At 51.4% G+C, this 21,297-nt stretch overlaps 6 protein-coding genes across 6 annotated transcripts; 3 read left to right on the top strand and 3 right to left on the bottom strand.

Moving 5' to 3' along the window:
• Positions 1-84: 84 nt before the first annotated feature.
• On the bottom strand, positions 85-4,786 carry P174DRAFT_443432 (ABC transporter ATP-binding protein). Its single transcript, XM_024827825.1, has 3 exons — positions 4,427-4,786; positions 3,430-4,351; positions 85-3,365 (listed from the first exon to the last, which is right to left on the bottom strand). Exons 1-3 carry the CDS (start codon positions 4,478-4,480, stop codon positions 400-402), a joined length of 3,942 nt encoding a protein of 1,313 aa, XP_024680028.1. The 5' UTR covers positions 4,481-4,786; the 3' UTR covers positions 85-399.
• Positions 4,787-5,247: 461 nt separating this feature from the next.
• Positions 5,248-6,187, top strand: P174DRAFT_432887 (alpha/beta hydrolase; the record flags this gene model as incomplete). The annotated part of the gene is made up of 2 exons (XM_024825781.1): positions 5,248-5,393; positions 5,458-6,187. The coding sequence occupies 2 exons, from the start codon at positions 5,248-5,250 to the stop codon at positions 6,185-6,187; spliced, it is 876 nt and encodes a 291-aa protein (XP_024680027.1).
• A 1,599-nt stretch (positions 6,188-7,786) lies between these two features.
• On the top strand, positions 7,787-8,472 carry P174DRAFT_461992 (GNAT family N-acetyltransferase; the record flags this gene model as incomplete). Its single annotated transcript, XM_024830076.1, has 2 exons — positions 7,787-8,107; positions 8,158-8,472. The coding sequence occupies 2 exons, from the start codon at positions 7,787-7,789 to the stop codon at positions 8,470-8,472; spliced, it is 636 nt and encodes a 211-aa protein (XP_024680026.1).
• Positions 8,473-9,189: 717 nt separating this feature from the next.
• mirB (MFS siderochrome iron transporter MirB) lies at positions 9,190-13,146 on the top strand (the record flags this gene model as incomplete). Its single annotated transcript, XM_024829107.1, has 5 exons — positions 9,190-9,431; positions 9,506-9,776; positions 9,838-10,183; positions 10,259-11,186; positions 12,510-13,146. 5 exons carry the CDS (start codon positions 9,190-9,192, stop codon positions 13,144-13,146), a joined length of 2,424 nt encoding a protein of 807 aa, XP_024680025.1.
• A 1,073-nt stretch (positions 13,147-14,219) lies between these two features.
• P174DRAFT_513918 (beta-glucosidase) lies at positions 14,220-16,849 on the bottom strand (the record flags this gene model as incomplete). The annotated part of the gene is made up of 3 exons (XM_024832034.1): positions 14,220-15,182; positions 15,215-16,626; positions 16,681-16,849. The coding sequence occupies 3 exons, from the start codon at positions 16,847-16,849 to the stop codon at positions 14,352-14,354; spliced, it is 2,412 nt and encodes an 803-aa protein (XP_024680024.1). The 3' UTR covers positions 14,220-14,351.
• A 1,628-nt stretch (positions 16,850-18,477) lies between these two features.
• On the bottom strand, positions 18,478-20,860 carry P174DRAFT_432882 (amidase signature enzyme; the record flags this gene model as incomplete). The annotated part of the gene is made up of 6 exons (XM_024825780.1): positions 18,478-18,650; positions 18,701-18,780; positions 18,837-19,141; positions 19,197-19,691; positions 19,769-19,996; positions 20,186-20,860. The coding sequence occupies 6 exons, from the start codon at positions 20,858-20,860 to the stop codon at positions 18,478-18,480; spliced, it is 1,956 nt and encodes a 651-aa protein (XP_024680023.1).
• Positions 20,861-21,297: the final 437 nt, after the last annotated feature.

Below are 21,297 nucleotides of genomic sequence, written 5' to 3'. Positions count from 1 at the left end.
TAACGTGAATGCTGAGGACCCGAAGTATTTAGAAGAATGCACATGAATGGCTGATAATAGGCCACATTTAATAATATCTGATATGTAGTTCAGCGAGGCCTCAAAATACCACTAAAAGAAAAGGGGTTACAAACATATTTTAAGACTTTGCTAAATATACACAGGATATTATGAGGCCGCATGATACTTTCACTCCTCTTACTTGACATGACCCAGTCTCTACAACTCTCGAGCCCCATGTATATGTAAGTACTCAACCTAGAAGGAAGGCTATGACCCGAATCAGCCGATACCGTAAAAAGCCCTCTTGCTTATGGGCCCAACCAATACCAATGGCACGCATCCTGAAACAGTGTCACGAGTCTATTTTTAAAATACCTCTTTTTTTGGCCGAGGGCATCACGAGTCAACTGCTTGGTTTAGGGCGTTGACACGGTAAGTCTCACTACGCTCCATCAGTTGCGCGTGCGTGCCTTGATCAACGCACTTCCCATTCTCAATCAGGAAGATCACATCCGCTTTGCGGATGGTGTATAGCCGATGCGCAATGGCAATAATGGTCATATGTTTCGCAGCCTTCTCAAGACCATCCTGAAGCAAACGCTCGGATTCCGCATCCAGAGCACTTGTCGACTCATCCAGAAGCAGGAGCTTAGGCTTACGAACAAGCGCCCGCGCAATCGCTAACCGCTGCTTCTGTCCTCCTGAAAGGCGGTCGCCATTTGGCCCACAGCTTGTGTCATATCCATCAGGTAACTGCATGATCGTGTCGTGGATGTTAGCTGATTTGCACGCTTCCTCGAGTTCCTCCTGGGAGACCGTTTGACCGGGTCTCGCACCGAGAGTCAGGTTGAATCGGATGGTGCCATTGAACATGACACTATGCTGCGGGACATAGGCAATATCATAACGGAACGAGGTATCTCCGTACGCTATGTTATGCCCGTCTACCTCGACTGTTCCTGACTCGGGAGCGTACAGGCGCTCAACGAGTGAGACGATTGTTGACTTGCCAGCACCGCTTGGCCCGACAAGCGCTGCAAATTGCCCGGGTTGAACGCTCAGATCCAGGCCATGTAGAATTCGGGTATCTGGCCGTGCAGGATATGAGAAGAAGACCTGCTTGAAGACGACGCTAACGCCCCCCGCCGATGACGGCGCCTTCTCACTAGTTGCCTTGGCTTCGACATCCCACGCCGGAGTGAGAGGCGTGGAAAGCTTCTTAGTCGATCCCATGTCGAGGAGGTTCAGTAGGCGTCGTGTAGCACTGAATGCGCGCGACACGTCTGGCGCGAGGGCGAACGCCTGTCCCCATAGCTGGGAACTAACCAGGAGAGCAAGCTGCACGATGAAGAACTGGGCTTGAGTGTATTCGCCTGCGATGATGCGCCCTGATCCCCACCAGTAGGCCAGCGCATAAAGGAAATTACTCAGACCGTAACCAACAGCCAACCAGAGATTGGCCCAGGCACTGTGCTTCGTGATCTGGCGCATCGGTTCCTGAAGTGAGCGACGGTATGTACCGAGAATCTCGTGCTCCAGTGAAAGCGACATAACCGTCTTGATGGAGCTGACAGCCTCGACGGTGATGGCGTTGGAGTTTGCGAAAGCTTCTAGATGTTCCTCCTCAAAGCTGGCTAAAGTGGTGACGCGCATGTAACCAGCACCCAGGAGCAGTGGTACAACTGAGAGACACACTATCGCAATCTTCCAGGCAATAATGTGCGTCATGGTGATCGTCGCGACAAGACTGACAAAGATCGACAGGATCGTGCAAATCACAGACCCGGTCAGGCCACCGAGGGCGGTGCTGTCCTTGGTAATCAGCCCAAGCAGAAGAGATGGGTTCCGGTTTTTTATTTCGTGCCATGCCAGGTCCTGTTCGAGAATGGACCGAAGAGCGAGTACGCGCACCTTGTACATAACCTGCTCGGCGACCCAGCCAAAGAGAGACCAGCTGAAGAAATTGGCAGTGAACTCAATGATGGCGAGAACGAAAAATAGAAGCCCAAAGAACTCGCCCGCATGACGGATGGAGCTAGGTTCTTCACAGTAACTGAGCTTGCTGACAACATTACCGAAGATCACAGCCGATCCACAATATGTGCCGCCAATAACGATTGCTCCAACGGTTGCGATGACCAGCACGAACGAGTACGGCCGGAACAGGGCACCCACCGACTGTGCGGTCGACGAGAACGTTCGTTCGGCTCCCACCCCTTCGTCTGCTGGTCCCCGAGCATCATCATGAGGGACATCAGCGACAGTCGATGTCTCAAGGGTACCGGCCTTCTCGGAGAGCTCTTCCGTGGAACAGTTGGAAGTCGCAGAGAGTATATTGTTACCCTCCTCGCTATCGTTGATGTTGAGGTTCTGGAGACGAACGAGCTCAGCATACGCGCCATTGGCATCCATAAGGTTCCGGTGTGTTCCTTGCTCTACCAGCTTGCCCTGGCGAATAACAATGATATTGTTCGCATTCTTGATAGTCGACAGCCGGTGAGCAACCGTTATCACGGTTCGTCCGGCTGCCAGTTTGCCTACAGCCTGCTGAATCCGCAATTCCGAGGCCGAATCGAGGGAGGCAGTAGCTTCATCAAGAATAAGGATACGTGGATCCTTGACCAAGGCACGAGCCAGAGAGATCCGCTGCTTTTGCCCGCCACTAATGAGATGACCCTGGGCACCGACAGAAGTCCCAAACCCTTCGGGCAATCGTTCAATGAAACCGGTCGCATCGGCCAAACCAGCAGCATTAAGCGTCAGTTCCACGATTTCCCGGAGGGAGTCGCCATGCTCCTGGGAGGCTGCCGCCAAGGATTGGCCATCTCGGACTGCAGCTGCAACTTTGGCAAGGGCGTCGCTCATCAGTGCCGGCCGCAGGTGCTCATGCTTGGGTGAGTTGATAAGACCAAGGGCAATGTTTTCCAAGATTGATCGGTTCAGAAGACATGGCTCCTGTTGTACGAGACTGATATGACTTCGAACTGACCTGACGTTCAGCTCTTTGAGGTCGTGGCCATCCAACAGCACAGTGCCCTCGACTGCATCATAGAATCGGGTGATCAGCCCGGCAACTGTGGATTTACCACTACCGGACAGACCAACGATGGCAGTCTGCTGGTCGGCTGGGCAGACAAAAGACAGACCTTGCAATACGGGCTTATCGGGACGAGATGGGAAGGCGAAATGAACATTGCGCAGCTCCACCTCTCCTGCAACGTCTGCAAGCACAGCACCTGTATCTTCGGCAGTGCCATCAATAATCGCAGGCCGGTTCATATCAGCCTCCAACTTAGCAAAAGCTACGGATGCGGCATCAAAGCTTTGCAAGAATGGAGCAGCTTGGCTGAGAACCAAGGACGCTGGAGCAGCCGGCTTAGTACAGCTTCCATTATAATTGTCTGAGCGCACGGGAGACCAACGTACCGTCTATGAGAATCAGAATGACAGTGAACGTGTCTCCAACCGTAATGCCATCGATATTGAACTCTACAGCACTGGCGATCTGTCGCGACCCTTGCCAGAAAGCAAGACCATTCGCCGAGAAGGCAATGAAATACAAGAGACCAGCTTGCAATGCCACAGCCACCGATTTCCATACACCGGCCGACAGAGCTGGCGTCAGGACTTCAACAAACCTCTCCTCCAGGCGTGCATTAGCAGAGAAGGCGTGTACAACCAGTGTATTCGAGATCGCTTCCAAAGCGACGGAGGATGCCAAGGCCATGGTCTCTATGGAGCGCCCAACGTACTTCTGCACAAAGTATCCACCACCTAGTGCCATGATGAGGTATGCAGGGGTGATGGATACGAGCATGCCGGCCAGTTTCGGATCCTTAATGAAGGCCACGACGTACGCGGCGACGAAGAAAGACACACTGCTGATCACAATGCCGACCTTTTCGTTCGTACCCCGCTGCACGACAGATATCTCGTCTGTAATGCGTGCAGACACCTCACCAGCGGGCATGTTGTCGAAGAACGTCGTATCCTGTCGCAGGATGGCGCTGAAATATCTCTCGCGTATGCGCTGAGCCAACCTCTCACTGAAAATGTTCCAACAAAGGGTGTAGATATAAATGAGTGCAAAATAGGCGATCCCAACGTAAACTATCAGCAGTATCTTGGAATTGATCCCATCCTGGTAGGATGCGGCGGTGGAGGGGTCAACATCGCAGGTAGCCGAGTTCAGTCCGTTGACTAGCTGTCCAAAGACAATTGACATGATAGGGAACGGGACTCCGGATGCAACAGCAGCAAGGAAGCCAACTAGCAGGATAATTAAATCCGTGGACGAGGGAACAGCATAGAACAGCAGGCGGCCGAACGAGGTGGCGCGGCGCCAGATCTGAAGAAAGCAGGCGTCTCGATCAGCCTCAAGGCATCATACAAAGCCAAATGACTGGAAAGGAATAGAACGTACACTTGGCTTCGCTGATGCTTTTACCTCCGTAGAGGCTTCCGATGTGGCAGCCATGATGGTAGACACCTCCTTTCACTCTCTGATCCTTCTCTATCCTTGGTGTCTCCGGAAGATCAGATAAGATGTTTTGCAAGAAATGCGAGCAAAGAAGCCCGTGTAAGTATTAGCTAGCGATTCTCTTGCCAAGGCGTATACCCAGCGCCGCTGCCGCCTCCTTCTGGGTAGGATCATTGCGACCACAGAGGAGCAAGTCTCCACCACATCCTTACGTTTCCTTTCGAAATGCTGGGCCGGTATCGGAAAGATTTCAAGCCGAGGCCGGTACTTTATATCGGTTTGGAAGCTATCAGACCATGCCAACCGTGGCGGGGTGAGAGGCGCATGCTGTCGATCCGAGGTGATACGATTGATAATTTTTTGATCAGATTAGGGTTTCCGGCTTCGATGGATCACTAGCATGGTGAATGGTTCCGATTGGGCCAGGGAGCCACAAGTGTATTGGGTCTATTTCTGCGACGCTAGTAAGGTAATTTTGCATGGCCAGTTTTACGCCGTAAAGTAAGCCCCCAGCGGGCAGCTTGTAAAGCCCTGGTGGAACCATGTCATGTCTCGGAGTGGAATCCGAAATCGGGCCTTACAAGGAAATCCCCGAGACCCGCCTGTTGCTGTTACCTCTCCAGATGTACCCTTGGTGCGGTCTCATAAGACGAAACCCCCTTCCCGCGCAATCGCAGTCTCTTGTACCGTAATTGGGAATGGTTTGTGTTTTCTCCCAGACCGTCTCGCAGCGTTCCGGCGTTTAAATGGGTAAAACCGTCAAGATGGGGGACAGGCCAACCCCAGTCCCGCTTCCCAACTCGGAGCAGTTCTACCTGGAAAGCGACCAGGGTGAAACGTACCTTATCCAAGTATCTTGGCCACTGCATTGGGAGGATAGCCAGACTGGTCGCGGGCCCTTTCCTATCATGTAAGCACTCACAGATCGCCCCTAGGATCCTGCGAGGATGCGTCGGCTTACCTACTTGAACCAGCTACCTTGTTGACGGGAACGCATTGTTCCTGACTGCGACCGAGGCTGCGTGGCGTCGTGCGGCCGCCTCACATTTCGCTGGCGGAGGCATCATTGTCGCTATTGGATACCCCTTAAACGGAAAGCTCTACGATGCCCGACGACGCAGTCTCGATCTGACTCCTCCCACGGCGTCCAAACCCCCCGGATATGGAGGTGCAGATTTATTCCTTGACTTCATTGAGGATTCTGTTCGACCTGCGGTGAAGGCCCGATTCCCACGGGTGTCCGTCTCCAGAGAAGCACTTTATGGCCATTCATACGGGGGCTTGCTCGCACTCCATGCATTATTCACACGCCCTCGTTCCTTCGATTGCTACATGGCTAGCAGCCCCTCAATCTGGTGGAATAGTTTATGTATCTTGCACGAGGCAAGGGCCTTTGTGAAAAACGAGAAGGGGTCAGATGACAAATCCCCGTCGTTGATGATTTCCTGGGGTTCCTTGGAGCAGAATCCTCCGCAGTGGGCTAACGAGCCGCTTGATCATTATGAAGCGAGAAAACAAACCGCATCGGATTTGAGAATGGCAGGCAACGCTCTGGATCTGTGTGCGATGCTGCAAGGGTGCAGCCAGCTACATGTCGTGATAAAAAATGAGTATGAGGGGGAGGACCACACGAGCGTCATGTCGTGCTCGTTGAGTCGAAGCCTGACCATGTTCTTTGAGGACTGGCCTTTCCACCGGTCGTAGTGAACCTCCACCAGCGTCTAGTGTGCAGAACTTGATTTTAGTCCAAAAAGTTCGCTTGCTCGCAACTCCACGAGATCTTTCATGTACTACTTCAGAAATTCTAATCACCTCATCGCTTGCGATCTCTGAATTGGATGGCACTCTGCGAATCCTCCGATGATCGGATATCACAATGGAAAATATGGGCGCACGGGACCAAGAGAATGATAACAGGGTCATATGTAGGAAACAGCAAACCCGCAGCGCCTCTATTTGTCAAAATGCAGGACAGTCTGGTCAGTAAGCTCAGGCCATAAATGAACCAGGGCTAGAGCTAGCATCTCCTGTCAAACGGACAAGGGGACCGGCACCATAAAATACAGCTAACAATTTTTCGTCTGGGTAGTGCGCGTGTGTAAAAGGGGTTTTTCAAGAAAGGCTTAATACGATTCGATTTCACTCTGCTTTTAACAAAAGTTCGACAATCCTTGAAAATTCGGCCAAGACTTTCCGTCTTTGGACTTTGGGGGCCAGCGGGGAGTGCGGGTGAGGATCGGGTTCGGCTCACTACCTTATGGGACGGCTCGGGGTGTGGCCTAGGCGGGCGCTCGTAAATAACGCATCCAGGGACAGCACGCGTATTGGTGGTATTGTCCATTTGTGTCTTAAAAGAATTGTCTAGCTCTAGCAGCTGGTGGTGGCCTGTCTCTGCCTGCCTCAGCCTAAACCCCGGCAGGAATGCCAAGACTCGGAGATTCGGAGATTCCCGGCAAGTGAGTTTATCTTATCTGATTGATATTGTGGTGTGACATGGACTAATCAAGACCCCTGTCACTCTCTCGCCAAGGCTCCTGGTTTCGGGTTTAGGCACTCTTGGAGCCCCCACGCGTCCCCACTGGCGAAGGAAAATAACCGTGTCACATGGCGCCAATCTAGACAGCAGTATACGGGCTTTACGGCAATGTCGATAATTAATTGTAGATACATACTTGACCATGGGCATGTAGCTGCCTTTCATTCTGGAACATATTCTCAGCGTTGTCCCAGATCTTTAGTCTTTTCAGGTTTCTCTTTTCCAGTCCAGGGGAACTATTGAACAAATCTGCTGCAATATCATTTCTACTAGCTAGAGATAGTTGTCCTGAACCCCTTTTTAGCTTTGTAGAGTTAGTGCATTAAACAGGAACTGGAAATGCAATCCACCCTCCAGGTAATACCGTCTTCATGAAAGAAGAATCAATGTATAATTGTCACTGCCAAAGGCCAATGAGCGGAGGACTGGGCAAATCCACGTTGCCATTCACGAATGCTCGCCCCCTGCTGTTCCCCAAAGAAGAAAAGATCAACTAGATGGAAAGCAGTTGACAGTTGACACTAGGAGCTTTACTGCATCTTTGTTACCATTCATCGGGCTTGCGGCTTTATCAATGCAGTGTCAAACCGGCCATTAAAAGGTTCCCCTAAAAGCCAACCTGCAGAGTATATAGGGAAGCAAGAGGTACACATGGTGAGACGCCGTAGATTCTCCCTCGGAGGGAAAAAGAACGTACTACAAAGCAACAGAAGCAAGACTCCTCAACTCTCTTTTACTCATCGTGCCACAACCACCCTCTTTGCAACATGACAATCAATGCTCAGCCCACTCTGCACACCGCACGCCTGGAACTAGTCCCTCTGGGCCCCGAGCACCGCGAGTTCACGATGAAGTTGGACATGGACCCAGAGGTCATGAAGATGGTCGCCTTCGGCCGGCCATTTACCGAAGACGAAGCTATCCAGGTTCATACCTGGCTGATGGGCTGCGCAACGTCTGTGCCTGGTTTTGGAACCTGGGCCGGCTTTGCCAAAGGCGAGTTCGTGGGTTGGTGGATACTGGCACCCGTTCCCACGAAGGAAAACCCTGAGAGGTTCATGACCGATAGAACGGAGTATGGCTTCCGAGTATCGCCGAAGTTTTGGGGGCAAGGATACGCGAAGGAGGGGGTCGGGAGATGGTTCGCTATGCCTTCCAGGAACTGGGTCTGGCGGAGGTGATTGGCGAGACGATGACTATCAACATGGCTTCTCGGGCGGTGATGGCTGGGTGCGGGTTGAAGCATGTTGAGACTTTCTTCAACAAGTACGATACTCCGCCACCAGGGATTGAGGAGGGGGAGGTGCGGTATTCGATCACCAGGGAGGAATGGTTGCGTAAGGAAAAATCCAGCATGACCCGAAATCGTTGGTTTCCGGTTTTCGCCAGCTGGCCGCCACGATTGCTCCTGTCCAGGCTCTGGTCATATTTCTCCAGCGGCCTACGCTCGTAGCTGCGGCGGCCAACCCTGGACACAAGGAAAAATATTTCTAGCAAATACGAAATTGTCTCTACGTTTCTTGGAAATCCGGATCAAACTGTTTGGAGTTAGGTATCTGTTGGGGGACGTATTCGGGGACTATGACCTGGAATCACGTAACTTCCTCTGTGGCGCCATCCATAATCTCTCGTTGGGCGTTTAAGGAGGCGATGGTTTGATCTTGGACATGCAGCCGAAAGTTCAATTCTCGACCGTGGATTATTTCCGCTTCGTGATGGAGTCCCAGCTGGCGCCCACTAACGGTAGGTTGGGCCGGGTAGGACCCAATCGACCTTGTTAGCATGTGACATGTCTATAATTGAATGTATTTGCTGCGAGCTGCTGAGCACGCTTAGTTTTTATGTGCTATTGGTGAGAAAGCGAGGTCATACCCCGGTCAATTTATTCTTGTTAGGCCCGTACAAGCGTGGACCGCTAGGCGTATGGGCACCGGTATCGCGCGATACCACTGGGTGTGGGAACTCTTTGTCTGTAGCACCAGTTGCGTAAGAGGGCCGACATCCTCCAAAGAAAACGCAAGGCATTTCTCCGCCGCACAGCGCAGGCGCTGGAGTTACGTAAAGAATGTAGATAATCTGTGCCGGAAGCCGGTATTTAACATTTATGCTTCACTTCTTATCAATCTGTCCGTCCCATGCGGAGTTCAAGATCTAAGCAACAAAGGCAATCATGAAAAGATTTCACTCGATCGTTGGTGAAAAGCCTGCCCACGAGGCTGCGGGCACTTCAATTGATGACCCAAATGTTCTGCAGATCAGAGCCGACGACAAGGAGGCTGCTCATGCGCCCGTCAATGAAGTGACCAGTCGTGAGGAGGCCAAGCCGAGCGACGGAGCCCAGTCTGGTGTCAAGAAGATAGAGGCTGTGACCCTGAGTTGGACAAGGGGCGCGGCGTTCGCAGTTTTAGTACTGTATGTTCTCGCTACTATTGCTGCATGTACCAATCGGAAAGAATCAAACTGCTAACATGGCTTTCATCTGATAGCATTTGGTTCCTCACGCTGGTCAACGATTTCAGAGGCTCCATCGTTGTAAGCTTGGATGCTTATGCCACGAGTTCTTTCCAAGGCCACTCGCTGTTGACCGTCATCACCATTGTGTCATATGTTATGGGAGGCTCCGTGTACATACCTATGGCTAAGGCGCTAGATCTTTGGGGCCGTGCAGAGGGTTTCCTTCTGATGACTTTCTTCTGTATTCTGGGCTTGATTCTTCTGGCTTCATCCCAGAATCTCGCCACCTATTGCGCCGGACAGGTAAGATATGCCAACCACTGATCTCATCATTAGAACTGTCTAACGGCTAGACTGGCTCTAGGTATTCTACAAGGTCGGGTTTGGTGGACTTTCCTACACCTGGAATGTCCTTGCAGCCGATGTGACGAATCTACGAAACCGAGGTCTAGCGTTTGCTTTCACCTCGTCCCCTGCTTTGATCTCCGCGTTCGCTGGTTCCAAGGCTGCGTCGGATCTCCTTGCCGATGCGAGTTGGCGATGGGGCTTTGGCATGTGGGCAATTATCTTGCCGGCTGTTGCTCTACCAATCTATGCCATTTTGGCTTACCACCTACGCCAAGCCGAGAAAAAGGGTATACTCGTCAAGGAGACGAAAAATTGGAGTATCACCCCGAAGACGATTTGGTGGGCCATTATGGAATTCGATTGTAAGTAACAACAACGGCGGTCGCCTCGGGAGAAGTCCCCTGCAGAAAGGCTAATGATCTTATGACTTCACCTAGTGCCCGGAGTTCTTCTGTTCGCTGGCGGGTTTGTCATATTCCTTCTCCCCTTTACTTTGGCGGCGACGGCGCCCCATGGTTATCAGACCAGCTATATCATTGCGATGCTTACTCTCGGCCTGGTGCTAATCATCGCTTTCGGCTTCTACGAAATCTTTGTGGCGCCCGTGCCATTCCTGAACTATAAATTCCTCACTGACCGGACCGTGCTGGGCGCATGTCTGCTAGATATGACGTACCAGGTTTCTTACTACTGCTATGCCAGCTATCTCCCGTCTTTCTTGCAAGTAGTGTACGAGTTGGACGTCGCCACGGCTGGATATGTGACCAACACATTCAATGTGGTGGCCTTTGTCTTCTTGTTCCTCGCTGGTTGGCTGATCCGCTGGACCGGTCGTTTCAAGTGGATCCTTTGGATCTGCGTTCCGCTCTATATCCTCGGCCTTGGTCTGATGATTCACTTCCGTCAACCGGGCGGATATATTGGGTACATTGTTATGTGCGAGGTTTTCTTCTCGGCCGCCGGAAGTGTCTTCATTCTCTGCGTGCAACTGGCGGTTCTTGCGTCCGTTGACCACCAACATGTTGCCGCCGTGCTGGCTTTGCTGTTCGTCATGGGCAGCATTGGTGGCTCTATTGGCAGCGCAATCTGTGGAGCTATCTGGACCAACACTTTTCTGTCGAGACTTGAGAGAAACTTACCCGAGTCCGCCGTGTCTGACTTGGCCACGATATATAGTTCACTCCCCACCCAGCTCAGCTACCCAGTCGGAAGTGCTACACGGACCGCCATTGTGGAGGCATACGGTTATGCCCAGGCAAGGATGCTCATTGCCGGTACTTCATTCATGGTTCTGGGCTTCATTTGGGTTGGCATGATGAGAAACCTGAACGTGAAAAATATGACTCAGACCAAGGGTAATGTTGTGTAAGTATGACTGGTTTTGATTGCATCCTGCTTGGAGTTCCTTTCTCCGCGTAGAGGATAGCAAATATGGCACTGGTGGATCAAGATCAGTCTTTGCAGGTTTTCTCCCTGGCTTCGACCTCCAGGCAGCAACCAATCTATCAGGTAGCATTTACAGCGGCACGTCAAATATATGAATCCAGCGTACTTGCTGCTGGCGTGACTAGGGATACCGATAGATTCTCGACAACTAGCAGTCATAATTGTCCCAAGAGGGATATTCGGATCAATTCCATGAATGTCAATGGTTCTATCAATTCTATAGAGCCTACAGATGTATAACCGCATCTACAGTGATTATTCTTTTGAGACGCCATGGTGTTGGTTCACTTGGAGAGGCATCTTAGGATTCAAACCTGCGGTAGCATAGTAAGATAATTCCTAATTGGTTAGCGGTAAATACGCTGGATTCAAACATTTGACGTGCCACTGTACACCATGCTTGTATGTGAGATACTCCGTAGTGTATCCATAGTTTAGGTTAGATGAGGCACTGCAGAACAATGCTAGTGGTGTCATATGCAGGTTGCTTACATGTTGGGCTGAATTGAGTCAACTATGTGGGCCTTCGGTATATATGCTAATCCTGCCAATAATCTGACAGCGCCTTTTATCGACTCTTTTCCCGTGCGTTAGGAGTCCCCTGCATATACTCCCCAATTACTCATTCATTATGAAGCGAGATTGGCATGCTTCTACTTTGGACCCTCGTCGGCAAGTTGCATAAGCGCTAACGGAAAGACTGGCGCGGTTTGCATCGAGTGCGTGCTTCCAGTCATGTGTGACCTGCAGGTAGGAGCTTCGGGTAGATAAGTTATTTTGGCCAGATACAAATTGCCACCCTGCCAAGTGCCCAGACAACTCCATTTCTTCGCTCGCCAGTCACGAGAAGGGGTAGCACGTCAGCAGGGTGCATAAATAGTATATTAGGACCTGCGCCAGACTACATCCGCAGGAATCGTTATTTACCTGCTTTTGAGCGACCCACGGTCATGGATGAGCAAGGCGATTGCGATTATTATCCAACCATTTTGCTGACGCATCTGCGTCAGCAAAGAGAAGTTCGTCTGCCAGAAGACGAGTGGACCGGCGTAGCAAACAGAGCAGGAAGACGAACAGACTGAATCAAAGAGCTTTTCGTTAGTACCCCGACCAGAATAAGCAGTACCTGTTAGTTAACGTGCCTGTGATAGGGAGAAGGGAGAGAGAATCCCGAAAATATCAGAATGGACCCCAGGCAGAAGTAGTTGGCGATGTGACTGACGGGGCACCGACCGTGAGCAGTAGCCAGGCACAGTCCGACACAGCCGATCAAGTGGACTGCGGTTCTGTGGATAGTCTACTCACACCTGAGCGGATGGAGATCCTTGCCCGCTTCGCCGATCAAGCCTACCTTCGATACATCAAGTCTGCGCCGTGCCTTACCCATCTTCCGACGGTGATACATGTCAACGTGTTGAACGCTCTAGCCGTGAACGCCGCGGCCCTGGGCTTGGCAGATATATGGCTGCTTTGTGAATCTTTGTCACCTTTTGGACGAATAGGTCCCGAACCCAAACCTGTTGAAAACCCCTCTTGGCCCCAAGGCTTGCGCCCGACTATGCTACAGCTCAACGTGCTCCACCACCCGTGGATTGACTTGTTTCCTATCCCACGTCTGCGAGACAATATTCTCTGGTCGTCTGTTTGCCATGACGTAGTTGACGAGGACGAATTGTGGTATGACCTCGTTGAAATGAAGTCGACTAAGGATGGGAAACCGAGCCCTTCCTTAATTGCATGGGGCCAGCCATGGGATCCCCGAGGTTGGGAAGTGAGCGTGCCATTCCTGCAAAAATGGGGGCATCTACTTGAAGGATGCCCGGAGATACTTGACTCCACAAACTTTTGGCGTGAAAAGTCGAGGAGAAAGGAGGCTTAAGATGGCTGCCGGGCATAGATAACCCGACTTTGCTGTTCCAGTCCGCTCGGCAGATGTTCGTTGTTCAGTAGATTGGTCGTGTGTTGGGTTTGGATAGATCCGCATGGGTTTTGATCCAAACCACCTGCTAACCAGACTTTGAAATTCTTTAGATACATGCGACGTGTGGCTATAGGTACGGCACCTTTTCACGCTAGGCTCGTCTGTCGGTGGGATACATAGGGTATATTAGGGCATGGAAGGGCAGGTGAATGTCTTCTGTAGTTATGCTAGGAAGCTAGGAAGGTGTCGTAAGAGTTGCTAGTATTCTTAGACACATATTTCTGGGTTAATCATTTATAGAGCAGAGAAATTCTTTGGTAATGCATCCAATTGCAAGTATTTTGCAGCTCAGCCGCCGTGCGTCCACGTGATGAGTAAATCATGATGATGTCAATAAATGATAAATAGCTTTCTTTTAGTATATGTGATTGTCTCCATCTGGCGTATTTTCTCAAGGTGACTGAGTTGCTGACTGTTCAAAGTAATCTTCTGGGGACACATATACATCAATAGGTTGTGAATTGTCTTTTCGTTGAGAGATCCCTGGCGATAGTTACACATATCTCTAGCACTACTTGAACAGTCGCTCAACACCTGCACCAGTGGCTGGCACAGAGAGTAGAGCGCGTGCGGGACGGGAGAGGCCAGGATATTTGTGCTTGCTCTTTCCAGTACGCCCCAAGCGGAAGCGACAATCGCTGAAAAGGTTAATCACCAATATGTAACCAAACAATGGCGGACGAGGCTCTCACCTTCCTGAAGGTATCTATTACCTCGCCCAGTTGGTTTCCTTTACTGGGTAAAGAGGTGCCTGATGGCACAAGCAGCTGGTCTAACTCCGATGATGCCTCATGCTGGGACCGATGCTTGTTGGTACAGAAAGCCCTTTCTCGGGTAAGCACGATAGTATCTCGGTCTTACTACGGCGATTAGAAAATTTTGTGTCATTAAAATCTGAGAGCTTATACTGGGGTGCAAGCATTGTACCCATAGCGTACAAAAATCCATAGTTACGGTAAGTCTTTTTCCTAATAATCTCTAAATTTCTGTTTCGCTGCAAGCAAGGCGTCTTACGCGGCCCTCTTCCACGGACGTCCCATCGACACTGCACAGATACAAACAGTATGTCAGTCAACAACATCAAAATGTGCATGTCCCCCTCACTAAGCCGTCACGGGTTTAATGCTGATAATCTGCTTTAAATCCCTGCTACTGAACCCTACACCAATGACAAACTTGCCCTCCGGAATCAGCCACTGCTGCGATAGCACATCCCAGTAGCTGAGGTCCCTCCGCATCAGCTCAAATTTCACAGTGCGCGATTTGCCAGGAGCTAGTAAAACCTTGTCGAAGCCTCGCAGCTGCTTGGGCGGGGTTCCAGGGACACTATCTGGGAATGTGACGTAGAGCTGCGGCACTGTCGCGCCTTCCACGTCGCCTGTATTGGTGACCAACACGGACACGTGGTAGATGGTCTCCCAAAGAGCGGGATTCCCCCCAGGCTGAATGGGTCGCTCTTCTGGTGCCGAGGAAACGGACTTGGCCAGGGCTTTGGCTTTGATGTTGGAGAGACTGAAGGTTGAGTAAGACAGGCCGTAGCCAAACTCGTAAAGGACTGACATGTTTCGGGCGTCGAAGTACCGGTAGTCGACTTCAAGCTTCTCGTTGAACCATGACTGCCAGTCATACGGACCTGTGGTGGTCACTTCAGTCGTGGGTGGGGCATTGTAATCGCTGGCGCTTTTGGCGATCGTGTATGGCAGCTTCCCGGATGGATTGACATCACCATAAAGGACATCAACAATCGAATTGCCAGATTCTTCCCCAGGGTAATGGGCCGCAAGAATAGCAGTGACGTTGGGGTGGTTTGCGAAGGGGAGTTCATTAATACCAGAGGAATGAGTGATGACGATCGTATTATTGCAGAATTTTGCGACCGAATTCACGACGTCATTTCCGTTATAGTCCACCGATAAATATGCACGGTCTGAACCCTCGGTGGCCCATGTTTTGAGGAAGACGAGACAAGCCTCAGGGGGGCGGGGATCCAAAGATCAGTGATATTTGAATGGGCGATGTGGGTGTTGTTCAACCAAAACTGGACCAGAGCGTTATCCTGCTTAGCACGAGCATTGAGAGCCGCCAGCGGTGAGACCAAATGTGTGAAGCGCCCAGTTCCTGAGCCGCCACCGACGGCGAGTGTGCCAAACTCAAAATTCTGATCATTGTAGGCACCCATGGTGTCCTCGCCAGCATCGTTGCCAAAAACAGCAATTGACTTTGGCGCCTTCAAAGGCAAGGCGTTGCCCTCGTTCTTGAGTAGAACAGTGGCCTCTGCAGCATGCCTGCGGATCAGCTCGCTATGGTTCCCGCGGACATCACGACTGGGCTCTCCGGTGACATTGAACTCGCGAAGCCATGTAGACCGTGGCGAAAAGGTATTCAGCTGGACGGTTGAAGGGTCAACTGAGGGGAAGTCTCGGTCCTGACTGAGCCAGTAGTAAGGGGTCATGATGCGGACGATCATATCATCCACGCGAGATTCATCAATAGTTCCATTATTGACAGCAGCAGTCACGTTTTCGCCAAAGAAGGAGCCTTCCGCACGGTAAAGGCCGTATGGACCGAGACCCCCGGGCATATCCATATCAAGACCACTCTCGATGGACGCGACGCCGGAGTGAGTGCCGCCCCAGTCAGACATGACATATCCCTGAAAGCCAAGCTCCTCCTTGAGCAGCCCATTGAGAGCCTTGGAGTTCTGACAGGCGTAGGAGCCGTTGAGGCGCTGATAGGCGCACATGACGGAAGCAACCTTGGCGCGAGCGGCGTTGGCGAACGGCCAGTGATATAGCTCGTGCATGGTTCGATCATCAATATTGGAGGAAATGGCTTCCTGCTTGATTTGCGGGGTCGAGCCACTGTAGTCGTAGCTTGGGTTGCGCTGGGTTTCTTGCTCATTGCCGATGTAATGCTTGGCAGTAGCCTGAACGCCGGCATCTTGAATACCCTGGATGGTTTCCTCCATAGCAACGCCGGTTAGGTACGGGTCTGCTGCAAAGCCCTCCCAGTTTCTGCCCCCGTATGCTGAGCGTCCAAGGGGACCAGCAACAGGTGAGAGTGCGATATGGGCGCCTTTGGCTCTGAACTCCTGCCCCATAGCGAAACCGCGCTCGTACAAGATGCCCCTGTCCCACGTTGACGCAGCTGTCACACCAGCAGAGAAGACGCTGGCATAGTCCGCGACGCGGATGCCCAAGGGGCCATCTTGCAAGCAGAGACCGTTAAAACCAAGTCGAGGAATAGCCACTATATTTCCCACACAAGGACCGGGCTGCCCAGTGACCATGTCAGCTTTTTCTTCAAGCGTCAACTCGGCGACAAAGCGCTGAGCTTTGGCGAAGGCTACATGCCAGCCACCAAGTCCGGTAGCGTTGGCTATTACCTGGTCAGGACAGTCCAGCATAGGTCAGATATTAATTAGCGACTTACGCGACGGCAAAACAGCAGGAGAATGGCCGTAAGGCCCGAGAATAGTTGTGTCATGGGGCTGGATGTAGGAGAATGCATCTGAGTTTCGAGCAGGAGGGTCATATTGCTGGCCACTGACCACAGTAGCGGTCAGCAGACCAGACAAGAGTAGATGAGAAATGCTGGCCATTTGGTTGGGACTGAAGGGATGGCGAACTTCAGAGCTGCTCTAAAAAACCTAGAATCATATCGATGGCAGCTGGGCCTTTTATAGTTCGTCTGTAAACCATGAGATGGCTTGAGGATTTTTCCCTGGCTCATGAGCTGGAGGCAAGTATTGCCTCTCAACCCAGAAACTCAATTCATATCTTGGCAACTCAGGAAATTTCCTATGTTCCCCTGAGGTATTCGCTAGAAGCAGGTGCGGGGCGGGGCCCGCACCCCGGATATGGCTGCGCTGTTGAATCATGCGCTACAACTTGCGTTGACCCTGATACGCGTCTGTTATCCAGTTGCCTGGGTTTTCTGTAATGGACAACGCGGACACAGTAGGAACATTGGCGTACGCGATGGTGATCACACAACGTAGGCTTTCTGGCCTGGAGTCTTTGACGATCCTGAGGTTCAAAATTCCTTTGTTTGAGTCGAACGCTGTTGTCGTTTGGACTCCCTGCGGCGAGGTGCTCCAGCTCGGCACGCGTGAGTCCATGAGGTTAGCTCACTTGCCTGAAGTTGTGCAGCATGTGGGGAACTTTAGCTCCAAAGACAATTCCGGAGTAAAAGCCGAAACTTGGGCTGTGGAGCCGCGAAAAGTCAAAATGCGGGGAATTTCAAGGCGTGCCGAGGGCCCGAGTGTGTTTTTGTGCCACTTCGGTGTACATCCGGGCCGCTGACTTGGGCTAATGCAAAATAAGTAGCTTACATGTGGATCTGCTTTAACCGTTTAAGGCGACATTTGTCCCGTGGCGGGTAGTACCAGAGGGAGGGAATGCATGATAAATGTTAATTGGACGCAGGTGGGAAGTTGAACGCGATTTACAATCCCGAAGATTTGCCGAACCCCCACTTCTGAATGACGACGGATTGACTCCAACAGCTAATCACATAGTCCTAATGGCTCAACTAGTGATGACTCTATTCTTCGTCTGGTGGGCAGTGCTACTGACCTGATTACAATAAGAGTGCCAAACAGCGTTTTGCGGTATTCGGTCAATATAATTAGTATAGCGTCAAACCCAGTCAAACCAGATATTCGTGTCTAGAACCCGAGGAAGGCCACTCGGTTACGAGAACCTAAGTCCGCTTTGGCAACTGTAGGCGAGTATCTGTTTGGATGTTGTCACCGAATCTCAAGATCCTTTTGCGCCGTCAAGGGCCATTGCACTGGTTAGGTGGCTAAATGAGACCCATGGCCACAATAGCCTGGGGAAACATGATAACAAAAAGTTGTATACCGTTCAAACCGTGGCGAATATCACCACAATGCTGGAGAGAAAACTAACTGTCATGTAGAATCTAGCTCACACATGGATATCTCAAGATGAGCCATTACTATAATTGCCAGTGCACTTGTTTATGGATGCTTTGATATACATCTATCACCTGAAAAGTATATGTGCTAGGTAAACTGCCCATTAGCAATTCTTTTGGTTTCCGTGTTTCTTAGCCTGCTCGGGTTCCCTGATGGGTATCACAACGTCGCTACTGGCTAATATACTTGATGAATAGCGGCAGTCGCAGAAAGGCCAAACTACTTCTAGGTTCTACCGCGTTTTCCACTCTTCGCTGAATATCTCCCTAGCCAAGTGCCAATCCTTCTCAAGGATATAGCCTCTTCCCGGTAGCAACAGGCTTCAGGATCCCCTGGGCCTCCATCTCCCGTACCATAGACGCCACCATCAAGTCGCACCCACGGGCGGCGACGATGCTCATAGTGACGGGTAAGTACTCTGTCTTTCCCGACTTTGTGCTGTTGTAAGGGATTTCTCCGACTACTCCTTGTCAGCAAAACTGCGGTTGCGAGGTGGTCCTGATTACTAACTGGGCACAACCAAGTCAGGAAGACCAGCAAAGACAGCAATGTTGCTATCAGACATTCCCCAATACGGAGGGGTGGGAGGTCTGTATACGTCGTAAACTGTCAGTCACAGCCGGATTAATCAACTTTTATCGCTTACCCAAAGTATTCATCACGGTAGTTGGGTGTTCCGACACTGTTGGGATAGATGTAGATGCCCTCAGAGCAGGTTTCATTGCTGTGCGCTCCGAACCCTGCTGCCCTACTCCACCAGTTTTTGAAGATGGTCTTGTTGGCCCAGGCCTCATCCCAGCGCTCTTGGCCGCTTTCGCGCCCAATATTCCACCGAAGCAGGGGTCCCGGGTTAATATATGGCGTGCGGCCGTCATGTTTGGCGGCGTAGTCGTGGAAGAACGGCACGCCGAGGTGTAGCCATTGGTATACTGAGACCAGGGTTCCGTACGTCTGTCATTTGTTAGCGGGCGGCAAACGGTGTGTGATAGGCATCTGGAACACGTACGTAGTGCAGCATATCCTGGAGCGTGCTCGGTGTACTGGCTGGCTTTGTCGAGTTCCAAGCCACGTCCAGATCCACATGCGTCCTATTGACGCCAAGGAATCTCTCAAATTCCGAGACGAAGTTCTCAATAAGATTCCGAGCCTCCGGACGAGACACAGTATCTTCCCCAAAGGAAGCGCTCGGGTAGAAGATCTTGTCAGGGTATGATGGGTAGTCTGCACGAAAATCCTGATACCACACGCTGACAACGCGCGACCAGGTCTCTGCACTCCTCGCGAAAACGCCGGCCGTGTCAAGGCCACTGCACAGCGGTATAACCTCGTCTAGATCGATGGCTCCGGTACTGGGTCGGTTCCCATACAAGCCCTGCGCTCCTGCGGGGCCGCGCATTGATCCGCCGGTGTCGCTGCCAATGGCGATATCTAGCCAGTCGTAGGCGCCAATTCCGGCACCGGGGCCAGACGAGGAACCGCTTGGATTCTGGTATCCATCACCCTTTTTATTCCGTTAGTATTTGTTCGTGTTTCTTGCTCGGGAATGAAATAAAAGGCTAAAATTGGATTTTGACTCACGCGAGGATTAAAAGGACAGTGAAAGTCCACCCAGTCGGCTGTCGGACGGTCGCCGTTAGCGAACTGAACGGTGCCCATTTTACCAACAAAGACGACGCCGAGGTCAATCAGCCGTTGGACAGCGGTTCCGGTGGCATTGCGAGGCTCGTAAAGGGAGTAGAACGCGCGGTTTCCGCCGCTTGTTCGCAGACCCTTGACGTGGAAAATATCCTTGACACCCATTCGGAGCTATGTCCTTGGTCAGTACCATGCAGCAATCGATAGATATAGAAACCGGATGGGGGTACACCGACCCCAGCTAACGGCTTCTCGGAGGTTACGGTGGAATATAGCCTCGATGGAACCGCAATGCTTCGTCCAAGGATGCCCTACGTGCTTGTGAGCCCAGCTCTCGATAAATACTCTGGAGTGACTTACCTCAGTGGTCACCGAAAGCGCCCGATATCCGCCTTGTCCGTCGGGAACGGCAGGTTCGAGGAATGTATAGTGGGTGTCCTCATACAAACGGTGAGCTTCGAAGACGTCTCCGGACTTGGTAGAGACAAAGTAAGGCCCATTCGGCAGTTCCTCTGTCAAGCATGCTTTTGTCACACCTTGAGGCGTGTTGAAAGCATACAATGGCGAAACGAGGAGAAGAGCTGTACCGTGCTGGTCGAGCTCAGCCGCAATAGAATCTACTTCGGGCACGGCTGAAGCAGCTCCGGTATAGCGCAGGTAGACAGCTAGGCTAGGGTTAGCGTTCTCCCTGATTCTATCGGACGATTTGGATAGTCGGTTCTTACTATTTAGAAACGATGTGCTGAAAACATCATCGCGAGCCAAATAGTCAGTAACGGCTTCATTGAACTCGGTACCTGTAAACGAGGAAGAATTGCTGGACATGACGGTTATCGGCAGGACATCAACATCTGGGAGTATGTTCGGGGCAGACACAGCGACCTCCGGGATGCGTGCGACTGCAATGTCACCGACATAATATTGGATCCCGTTGAGAACAGTAACTCTGCCATGCGCAGTTTCTGCATTCACAGACACAAGATTGAGGGACGACAGTGCCCCGAGTAGCACTGCTGCAAGAGTAACGAGGACCATCTATACGATCAATGTGAAATGGTGACCTCTGTATGATGCCACAATGGCCGGTCGTAAAGCATTATTTATGGTGTTGAATACAGCCATCTTAGACCCAGGAACGCATGCCGTTGGGGTACATGGACCCACAGCCGTTGTTATCAGTAATGATATCTCGCGTGGACCTGCATACTGTGGGGACCTTATCTTCAGATACCCTTGGAGGCAGTGATAGTATCAATATCGTAATACGCTCGACTCTCGGTTTGTGCTACCAAGTTGGATCCAGCCCCCGAGCATATGGCTATCGCAACCAAGGCGAGCCTTATCTTATCTGTCGTAGTTGGAGACTTGGAGTTGGAGTCTCGGGTCACGCTAATGCACCCTGCTTACGGGCCCACGCGGGGTTTCCGTAATCAATGCAACAGCTTAATCTAGTCAACCTATTATGACTGCCG

This window comes from Aspergillus novofumigatus (genome assembly GCF_002847465.1).
Source record: "Aspergillus novofumigatus IBT 16806 chromosome Unknown P174scaffold_6, whole genome shotgun sequence".
Classification (NCBI taxonomy): domain Eukaryota; kingdom Fungi; phylum Ascomycota; class Eurotiomycetes; order Eurotiales; family Aspergillaceae; genus Aspergillus; species Aspergillus novofumigatus.
Note: the sequence above shows the minus strand (reverse complement) of the source record. Positions and strands in the feature narration are given on the sequence as shown.

Excerpts from the sequence above, each read along its gene's own strand:
- P174DRAFT_443432 (XM_024827825.1), bottom strand. The coding sequence starts at position 4,480 with ATGGCTGCCACATCGGAAGCCTCTACGGAGGTAAAAGCATCAGCGAAG. Across the intron at positions 4,352-4,426 it reads AAGCATCAGCGAAGCCAAGT|ATCTGGCGCCGCGCCACCTC; the intron begins GTACGTTCTATT and ends TGCTTTCTTCAG. Across the intron at positions 3,366-3,429 it reads CATTCTGATTCTCATAGACG|CGTCCTTGGTTCTCAGCCAA; the intron begins GTACGTTGGTCT and ends CGGCTGCTCCAG.